The sequence below is a fragment of the Carettochelys insculpta genome, chromosome 32 (assembly GCF_033958435.1).
Source record: "Carettochelys insculpta isolate YL-2023 chromosome 32, ASM3395843v1, whole genome shotgun sequence".
NCBI lineage: Eukaryota > Metazoa > Chordata > Testudines > Carettochelyidae > Carettochelys > Carettochelys insculpta.
In genome coordinates, this window is record NC_134168.1 from 3,451,162 (window position 1) to 3,461,664 (window position 10,503).

General features: G+C 63.8%; 1 protein-coding gene and 1 gene segment (V, D, J or C); both read left to right on the forward strand.

Annotated features, from left to right (window-relative positions):
• Positions 1-10,503, forward strand: part of LOC142004557 (T cell receptor alpha chain MC.7.G5-like) — a 369,008-nt gene that overhangs the window by 112,733 nt on the left and 245,772 nt on the right. The gene's annotated exons all lie outside the window — the stretch shown is intronic.
• LOC142005070 (Ig heavy chain V region 3-like) lies at positions 2,529-3,016 on the forward strand. The segment is given in 2 exon segments: positions 2,529-2,619; positions 2,697-3,016. Coding segments are annotated over 2 exon segments (366 nt in total).

Consider the following 10,503-nt stretch of genomic DNA (forward strand, 5'->3'; position numbering starts at 1 on the left):
GGGACTCCGAGGAGGTTCAGAGGAGGGAGGTGCAGGAATGACGTTGACCTGGGGGGAGGCAGGGTCCTGAAGCCCTTTTCCGGCTGGTTTGAGAATGGGCAGCGCCCCTCCCCCGCTCCCGCACAGACCCCTCAGCATCCCCCGCCCCTGCGCAACCCCCGGCCACCGCCTGGCCCCGTTCTCCAGCCCAGCGGTGTGTGTCCCCTCCGGGTCCCACCCAGCTCCCCTCCGCCCCAGGAGCTCACTGGTGCGGCTGGGGATGAAGTGGGAGTCCGGCCCGAGGGCCTGGGGAGCTCGCCGGGGGTCGCAGCTCACATTTATATCTCGAGTCGGTCCCGGCCTCCGGGGCTCTCTGGGGGCGCGGAACAAACACCCCCTCCCCGCCAGCCTTAGCCCCCGTCACGCCGGTGCCCAATGAGGGACGTTGGCGCAGGGAGAGAGGCGGGAACATGCAAATGAGGGGGCGTGGTTCCTGTTCAGCGCTCCGGGTCTGTGCCTGGCCGGGCTGCAGCGGGAACACAGACCCCAGACCCCGCGCCGGGCCGAGCCGGGCACCGGACACGCGCCCCGAGACCCTTCCCCTCCGGCAGCGGCGGCGGCCATGAGCTCCTGGCTCCTTCTCCTGCTGAGCGCAGCGGCGCTGGAAGGTATCTGCCCGCGGGGCCCCGCCGCGCTCGGGGAAGGGGGCGGCAGGTGTGACCCGTGTTTGTGTGTGTGTCCGCAGGGGCCCGCGGCCAGGTGCGGCTGGAGGAGTCCGGAGGGGACGTGAAGGAGGCCGGGGACTCCCTGCGCCTCTCCTGCAAAGCCTCCGGCTTCACCTTCAGCAGTTACTACATGGACTGGTACCGCCAGGCGCCCGGCAAGGGGCCGGAGTGGGTGGCTCAGATCAGGCCCGATGCATCGAAGCAGTGGTATTCACCGGCCGTCCAAGGCCGCTTCACCATCTCCCGGGACAACGCCCACAACCTGGTGCACCTGGACATGACCGGCCTGAGGCCCGAGGACACCGCCCGCTATTACTGCGCCAGAGAGGCACAGCGATAAGGAGCCGCTGAGCGCCGGTGCAAGAAGTGGGGCGGAAGCCGCGTCCCGCCCCCTCTGCGCCGCCGGGACTAGCCGGGAGGGGCGAGAGCGCAGCTGGGGCCGCCGCAGGCTGCAGGGGAGGAAGCGGAGAAGCGTTTCCAGAGCTCTGTCCCGGCCGTTTCCCTGCGCGAACCCAGCAGGGGCAGCCGGAGCCCGGCCCGCGCCCCGCCCAGCGCACACACACATGGACAGACACACGGACGGACGGACAGACAGACAGACACACGGACGGACGGGCAGACCGGGCTGTGCTGGGTTTGCGCGGGGTGGGGGGAGCTGACTGGAGCCTCATTGTATCACTGCAGGAAGTGGCCGCCAGGTGAGGCTGTTCTCCCGCAGTCCCGCTTCGGCGCCAGCGCAGCCCGCAGGAGCGCTCCGGCCTGGGCCCTTCCCAGCTGCCCTGGCAGAACGCGGGGACCCGGGCGTCACCAGAACCTCCTGCCCCTACCTTTACCCCCGTCCTGCCGTGTGCAGGGCCAGGGCGTGGCTCAGCCCCGACTCTTCGTGTGCCGCTGCCGGCCCCGCACGAACTCCCTGGCTGCCGACTTCCTTTACTTCCCCGCGACAGCCCTGGCTCGTGGGTGCTCTGCGTGGGGAAACTGAGGCACCCAGCAGGGCTTTACTGCCGGCCGGTGGGAAACACGTGCAACCGAAGCAGGGGAATAACCTCTTCACGCCCACCTCCTGCAAGGGCGCGATCCCCCCCGCAATGCTCTGTCACAGCCGTAGGAATTGGGCTCCTAATTTCTTAGATTGCTACGTCTGGCCCAGCCCCAAGGACGTGTTCCCCCGAGAGATGATCAGACCCCCCCCCCCAGTACACACCTTCCACCCCGGAGCAGAGTACTTGAGCCTGGGGTGTGTGTGTGGGGGGTGGGGCGGGACACAGGCTGGGATTCTGGGGAGGTTCAGGGGAGGGAGGTGCTCAAATCCTGTTGAAACTGGGGGCCCGGCAGGGTCCTAAACCCCCTTTACATTAGTTTGCAATGAGCAGCGCCCCTCCCCCGCTCCCGCACAGACCCCTCAGCATCCCCCGCCCCTGAGCAACCCCCGGCTACCGCCTGGCCCCGTTCTCCAGCCCAGCGGTGTGTGTCCCCTCCGGGTCCGACCGAGCGCCCCTCCGCCCCAGGAGATCACTGGTGCGGCTGGGGATGAAGTGGGAGTCCGGCCCGAGGGCCTGGGGAGCTCGCCGGGGGTCGCAGCTCACATTTACAACCCGAGTCGGTCCCGGCCACCTGGGATCCCCGGGGGCGCGGAACAAACACCCCCCCCCCCTTCCGTAGCCCCCGTCACACCGGTGCCCAATGAGGGACGTTGGCTCAGGGAGACAGGCGGGAACATGCAAATGAGGGGGCGTGGTTCCTGGTCAGCGCTCCGGGTCTGTGCCTGGCCGGGCTGCAGCGGGAACACAGACCCCAGCCCCGCGTCGGGTCGAGCCGGGCACCGGACAGGCGCCCCGAGACCCTTCCCCTCCGGCGGCGGCGGCGGCCATGAGCTCCTGGCTCCTTCTCCTGCTGAGCGCAGCGGCGCTGGAAGGTATCTGCCCGCGGGGCCCCGCCGCGCTCGGGGAAGGGGGGTGCAGGTGTGACCCGTGTGTGTGTGTGTGTCCGCAGGGGCCCGCGGCCAGGTGCGGCTGGAGGAGGCCGGAGGGGACGTGAAGGAGGCCGGAGACTCCCTGCGCCTCTCCTGCAAAGCCTCCGGCTTCACCTTCAGCGAATACTACATGTACTGGTACCGCCAGGCGCCCGGCAAGGGGCTGGAGTGGGTGGCGTACATAAGCAACAGTGGGGGTACTACGAGGTACCTGGATGCGGTGAAAGGCCGCTTCACCATCTCGCGGGACAACGCCAACAACCTGGTGCACCTGGACATGACCGGCCTGAGGCCCGAGGACACCGCCCGCTATTACTGCGCCGGAGGCGCACAGCGATGAGAAGCCGCCGGGCGCTGGTACAAAAACCAGAGCGCGCAGGAAATCTCAATCCCGCCCCGCGGCTCCCGGGCAGCCGGGAGGCTCGGAGCGCAGCCTGGGGTCACCCGAGCAGGAAGAGCACAAGAGAGTCTGAAGTAACTCTCCCATCCCGCTGGCTGCCCGCCGCCGCCCCCGCCGAGGGAGGGACAGAAAGTCCGCAAAGCAGGAGCCTCCCGGGGAGCCCAGAAACGGGTCCCAGCTTTTAACTCCCTGCCCCGCGGCTGTTTCCCTTCTCACGGCTGGGGAGGGGCCTGGCTGCGGGAGTCCGGCCCAGCCTTTGGGTAATTTTCACCCCACCACTGAGTGACTCCTCCCAGGGGTATCCTATGAACAGACCCCCCAGTCCCGGAGCGGGGGTCCCCGGCCCTGCCCCCCCCCGAGGGGACGCGGCTCTCACGCAGCGGGGAGAACAGGAGGGGGACGGGGCGACAGGGTGTGATGGAGTGGGGGGGGTGCATGTGTGAGTCAGGCTGGATGTCCGAGGCAAGCAGCAGCTCCCAGTGGCTAAGGATGACCCTGGGGCTACAACTGGCAGATAACACCTCTGCCTAAACAAAGAGCAGGGAGGAGCTGAGCTGGGTTTTGAATCGGGGGCGGCAGTTAGAGGGGAGGAGAAGGGAGAGCTGGAAGGCAGCCAGCCTGAGGAGGGGAAAGCTACACCCCAGAGGGGCCCCCCTCGGGGTCTTCCCCCCAGGACAGGTTGGAAGGACTGTCTCTGGCGGCTATGCTGTTGCTTCTGTGAGAAACTGGACATCTGTTGCCTAATAAACCTGCTGTTGTACCTGCTGAGTGAGAGTCACTCCTGCCAGCGGACGGGGTGCAGTGCAGGGGGACCCCTGAACCCCATCACACTGGTGTCAGAAGTGGGATGCACTGCACCCACGGATGAGCTCCCAGCAGTGGCTGACTGAGCACCAGAGAAGGAAGGAGTCTCACAAGAGTCAGAGGGGGAACAGAGCCATTCCTGCAGCTGCTGCTGGTGAGTGGATACCCCGGGAAATAGCGGGGAGATGGATTATACCCGACTCCTGAAGGCAGAGCTAGCAGGGCTGTGCAGAGAGAGGGGCCTCACCGTGGGGAAGGCGACCAAGGCCCAGCTGATGGCACAGCTGGAAGAGAATGACCGATCCGGGGGGGCAGAGCCTGTCCCGGCAGAAAGTGGCCGGTCAGCCTCGGGAAGCATTTCGGATTCTCCGACAGGAGCAGGGGCTCGACGCCGTCCGACAGACGCGGTGCCCACCAGGTCGCGCTCAGCTAGCGGTGGTCCATCGCGGGCAGAGTCCCCCGCCGCAGAGCTGAGACGGCTGGAACTCGAGGTGAAATTAAAGGAACTGGAGCGCCAGGAACGGGAAAGAGAGCGTGAGCATGAGTGACAGGAACGAGAAAGAGAGCGTGAGCGCCAGGAACGGGAAAGAGAGCGTGAGCGTGAGCTCCAGGAACGGGAAAGAGAGCGTGAGCACGAGCGCCAGGAACGAGAAAGAGAGCGTGAGCATGAGTGCCAGCTACAAGAGAGACAGCGGGAGGAGAGAGAGCGAGAGCGGGAGCATGAGCGAACCATGGCAGAGGCGAGACGCCAAGAGGCCCCAGCTGCGGTAAGCGGGGAGAGGGCCAGACGGCTCGGGGTGGCCAGTCACTTGGAGACGCGTGTGCTGGCCCAGTGTCAGGACACAGGGGACATGGACGAGTTCCTTACCGCCTTCGAGCGAGCCTGTGAGTTGCATGAGGTTCCCCCAGATGAGTGGCTCCGGCACCTCACCCCCTTGCTGGGCCGGAAGGGCGCAGCGGTGCTCAGCCAGCTGGCGGGGCTGCAGCCTGGGGACTATGAACGGTTCAAACAGGCCCTGCTGCATAAGTTCGGGCTGACTCCGGAGATGTACAAGAAGAAGTTCCAGGAGGCGCAGAAGAGGCCAGAGGAAACCCACGTAGATACAACTGCCCGCCTGAAGCAATACTACCAGAAGTGGGCATTCGGAATGGGAGTCCAGTCCGTAGAGGACCTGATCGAGCTGGCAGTTGTGGAGCGATTCTACGAGATGTGCGCACCTGACCTGAGGGTGTGGCTCGTGGACCGGAAGCCAGGGGACTCACATGATGCAGGGAAACTGGCAGATGACTTCACAAACAGCCGGGCCAGGTTTGAAAGTGAGCCCCACAAGGAGAGGGAGTCTCGGAGAGAGAGGGAGTCCCGGAGGGAGAGGGAGTCCTGGAGAAACCGAGAATCTCAGAGAGACCGGTCCCTAACTGTACGACAGAGGGGACCACCTCTTGGGCAAGCCCAGGAAAGAGGGGCCAGCCACCCACCCCCCAGAGAGCCAAACAGAGCCCGGACAGAGCAGCCGGCCCGAAGGACACAACCAGACCCAGGCTGTTACCGCTGTGGGCGAAAGGGGCATAGAGCAGCCCAGTGCCCCAGGCTCCCAGACAGGTTGAGCAGGCCGGGGGGTCATGGAGTCAACTGGGTGGGGTCCCAGAAGTCAGAGGGGCTGGCAGCCAAGGCGGGTGGTGCTGACAATGGGCACTCGGATTGGGCCGAATCCGCCCCACAGACCAGCTCCTCAGGGGGACCAAATGCTCAGAGGCCAGTTTACAGAGTGGGGGCAGCGCTACCTCTGTGGAGCAAGTGTCTCAAACACCTCGAGGTAGACGGGAAAAAGGTCACGGGGTTCTGGGACACAGGCGCTGACGTGACGCTGGCCCGACCCGGGGTGGTGGCACCGGGCTGCATGATACCCGATTCCCACCTGACGATAACAGGAATTGATGGGACCCCTTTCAAGGTGCCCATGGCGAGGGTGCACCTGAAATGGGGGAAGAAGGAAGGCCCCAAGGAAGTGGGCGTGCACAGCCATTTGCCGGCAGATGTACTGATGGGGGCTGACCTGGAGAACTGGCAAGGTGAACGCCCTCGTGCCCTGGTCCTGACCCGTAGCCAAAGAAAACGAGGGGTGCGCTCCCCAGATTCAGGGGTACAGGCCCAGCCAAAGCCACAGGGGCCAACCCTGAGAGAAAGGGGGCTCCCAAAAACCAGATCTCACAGGCCAGGGATGCTGGAGCCAGGCAGGGATGGGGAAGTAGCCTCCGCTCCTGCCCGAGCGGAAGAATTCCAGGCAGAGCAGCAGAGAGACCCCTCCTTGCAGAAGCTGAGGGAACTGGCCAGTCTCAGCCCAGCTCCGCAGCTGGGGGAGGGCTGCAGGGAGAGATTCCTGTGGGAAAAGGGATTCCTGTACCGGGAATGGGCTCCCAGACGCAAAGCGGAGCCATGGAAGGTCCAGAGGCAACTGGTGGTTCCCCAAAAGTACCGGCGCAGGCTGCTGTACCTAGCTCATGATGTCCCGCTCGCAGGACACCAGGGGATCCACCGCACCAGGAGAAGGTTGTTACAGAACTTTTTCTGGCCAGGGATCTTTGCAGCTGTCCGTCTGTATTGCCTGTCCTGCGATCCCTGCCAGAGGGTGGGGAAGAGCCGGGGCAAGGGGAAAGCTGCGCTGAGGCCACTGCCCATCATAGAGGAGCCTTTCCAGAAAGTGGCTATAGACATAGTGGGCCCCTTCAGCAAGGCAACGCGTTCGGGGAAGAAATATATTTTGGTAGTGGTAGATTTTGCCACGCGATACCCAGAAGCAGTGGCCTTGACCTCTATCGACGCTGACACCGTGGCAGATGCACTGCTGTCCATTTTCAGCAGAGTGGGGTTCCCCAAGGAGGTCCTCACAGATCAGGGGTCCAACTTCATGTCGGCCCTACTGCAAAGCTTGTGGGACAAGTGTGGGGTCCGGCACACCTGGGCCACAGCCTACCACCCGCAGACCAATGGGCTGGTGGAGAGGTTCAATGGGACTCTGAAGCAGATGCTGAGAACCTTCATGAATCAGCACCCCCATGACTGGGACAAGTACTTACCCCACCTGCTGTTTGCATACAGGGAGGTGCCCCAGGAATCCACGGGGTTCTCCCCGTTTGAGCTGCTGTATGGAAGGAGGGTACGGGGACCCTTGGACTTGCTCAGAGAAGAGTGGGAGGGGACGGCCTCCCCTGAAGGGGAGTCAGTGGTACAGTATGTACTGACCTTCCGGGAAAAACTCACCGAGCTCATGGGCCTGGCCAGGGAGAACCTCTCCATGGCCCAAAGGAAGCAAAAGGTCTGGTATGACCGTAACGCCAGGGCCCGAGCCTATGCCACCGGGGATCAAGTGATGGTCCTTATACCTGTGCGGCGGAACAAGCTGCAAGCGGCCTGGGATGGGCCCTTCAAGGTCGTCAAACAGCTAAATGACGTGAATTATGTGGTGGAACTGTCGAACCGGGCCCACAGCCACCGGGTCTATCATGTGAACATGATGAAACCTTACTGGGACAGACAGAACTTGGTGCTGGCAGTGTGCAGACACTGGGAGGGGCAGGGGGAAGATCCCTTGGTGGATTTACTCACGAGGACTGGAGCCGGCTCCTTGCTGGAGTCTATTCCCCTCTCAGACCAGCTGACCCCTGCCCAGCAGGCGGAGATCAAGGAGGTGCTGCATTCGCATCAACAGCTGTTCTCGGACAGACCCGGACGCACTGACCTGGCTGTCCACCGAATAGAGACAGGCACCCACGCCCCTATCAAGTGTGTGCCATTCAGAGCCACAGGGAGGACGGCTCAGGACATAGAGCGGGAGGTTGAAGACATGCTGGCTCTGGGGGTGATCCAACCCTCGTCCAGCCCCTGGGCCTCTCCCGTGGTGTTAGTCCCTAAAAAAGATGGGTCTGTTCGGTTTTGTGTGGACTATCGCAAGCTTAACGCCATCACTGTCTCGGACGCCTACCCCATGCCCAGGCCTGATGACCTTTTAGACAAGCTGGGGGGAGCCCGTTACCTCACCACTATAGACCTCACCAAGGGGTACTGGCAAGTGCCATTAGACCAAGATGCCCGGCTGAAGTCGGCTTTCATCACTCCTGTGGGGCTCTACGAGTTCTTGGTCCTGCCCTTCGGCCTCAAGGGGGCACCCGCTACCTTCCAGCGTCTGGTGGACCAGCTACTGAAGGGGATGGAGAGCTTTGCCCTGGCTTACATGGACGACATTTGCATCTTCAGCCAGACGTGGGAGGACCATGTGTCCCAGGTCAAGCAGGTGCTGGACCGACTCCAGAAGGCTGGTCTGACTATCAAGGCAGGGAAGTGCAAGGTGGGGATGGCTGAGGTGACCTACCTGGGCCACAAGGTGGGCAGCGGCTGCTTAAAGCCAGAGCCAGCTAAAGTGGAGGCTGTCAGAGATTGGCCAACACCCCAGACTAAGAAGCAGGTCCAGGCCTTCATTGGGATGGCGGGGTACTACCGGAGGTTTGTGCCCCACTTTAGCTCCATCGCAGCCCCCCTCACGGAGCTGTGTAAAAAGGGAAAGCCTGACAAGGTGGTTTGGACCGAGCAGTGCCAAGAGGCCCTCTGCGCGCTGAAGGAGGCTCTGGTCAGGGCCCCAGTGCTGGCAAATCCAGACTTCAACAAGCCCTTCCTGGTGTTCACCGATGCCTCGGACGTGGGGCTGGGGGCGGTGCTAATGCAGGTGACTGACAAAGGGGAGAAACACCCCATTGTGTACCTGAGTAAGAAGCTGCTGCCCCGGGAGCAGAACTATGCGGCCATAGAGAAGGAATGTCTGGCCATGGTGTGGGCGCTGGGGAAGCTGCAGCCGTACCTGTTTGGACGGCGTTTCACCGTGTACACCGATCACTCACCCCTGACCTGGCTGCATCACATGAAAGGGGCCAACGCCAAGCTCCTGCGGTGGAGTCTGCTCCTGCAGGACTACGACATGGAGGTGGTCCACGTCAAGGGGAGCAACAACACCATAGCCGATGCCCTGTCACGCAGGGAGGGCCCCGAACTTCCCCAGGTCACTGGCTAAGTGACCCCGCTCAGTGCGGTCTGGAAGGGGGGAGAGATGTGATGGAGTGGGGGGGGTGCATGTGTGAGTCAGGCTGGATGTCCGAGGCAAGCAGCAGCTCCCAGTGGCTAAGGATGACCCTGGGGCTACAACTGGCAGATAACACCTCTGCCTAAACAAAGAGCAGGGAGGAGCTGAGCTGGGTTTTGAATCGGGGGCGGCAGTTAGAGGGGAGGAGAAGGGAGAGCTGGAAGGCAGCCAGCCTGAGGAGGGGAAAGCTACACCCCAGAGGGGCCCCCCTCGGGGTCTTCCCCCCAGGACAGGTTGGAAGGACTGTCTCTGGCAGCTATGCTGTTGCTTCTGTGAGAAACTGGACATCTGTTGCCTAATAAACCTGCTGTTGTACCTGCTGAGTGAGAGTCACTCCTGCCAGCGGACGGGGTGCAGTGCAGGGGGACCCCTGAACCCCATCACACAGGGTCACAGCCCAGAACAGACTTGTCAGCATAGGGACCAGAACCCGTCAGTCCGACCCGTCCTGAGGAGCGGGGCCAGAGGGGTCCCCCAGCCGGGCCCTGGCCCCTCCCGCCCTTCCCAGCCAGACAGGACTGCTCCGCTCAGCAGCCCAGTTCCGATTGCAGCCGGCCCGGTCCCTGCTCCGCCTCTGGCCTGTTCCCGGGAAGAAAGGGGTCCCCTGTTTGCCTGGGTTACCAAGGCCACGGAGGTCCAGCGTCTATACCGAGAAAGTCATCGTATGGGAAGTTCCATCCCCGACTACACTGCGCCCAGGGAAACTGAGGCACCCACCATACAGGCCAGCAGGAAACCTCGGCAGCCGAACCAGCTGGCTAAAGTCTTCACTCACCCCCACCACCTCGACAAAGGCAGCGCTGCACCGCACATCCCCGGGAAACCAATCGGAGTTGTGCCCCCAGTTCCTCACTCTCCCCTATCGAGCCCAGCCCCACACGGGGTACCCTTGTGACCTGCTCCGTACAAAAGCTGCTGTCCAGGGCAGAGGCGCTGGGGGGGTTACACAAGGGGTGAGCGTGGCTGGGATCCTGGGCGGGTTCCGGGGAGGGGGGTGCTCAAATCGTGTGAAATTTGCTGAGCGGGCAGGACCCTAACCCCTGTTAGCCTCGTTTCCAAGGGGAAGCGCGTCTGCATCTCTCCCGCACAGACCCGTCAGCATCCTGCGCCCCCGCGCAACCCCCGGCCACCGCCTGGCCCCGTTCTCCAGCCCAGCGCTGTGTGTCCCCTCCGGGTCCGCCCCAGCTCCCCTCCGCCCCAGGAGCTCACTGGTGCGGCTGGGGATGAAGTGGGAGTCCGGCCCGAGGGCCTGGGGAGCTCGCCGGGGGGCGCAGGTCACATTTACAACCCGAGTCGGTCCCGGCCACCGGGGCTCTCTGGGGGCGCGGCAAACCACCCCCCCGCGTTAGCCCCGGTCACTCCGGTGCCCAATGAGGGACGTTGGCCCAGGGAGAGAGGCGGGAACATGCAAATGAGGGGGCGTGGTTCCTCTTCTCCGCTCCTGGTCTGTGCCTGGCCGGGCTGCAGCGGGAACACAGACCCCAGCCCCCGGCG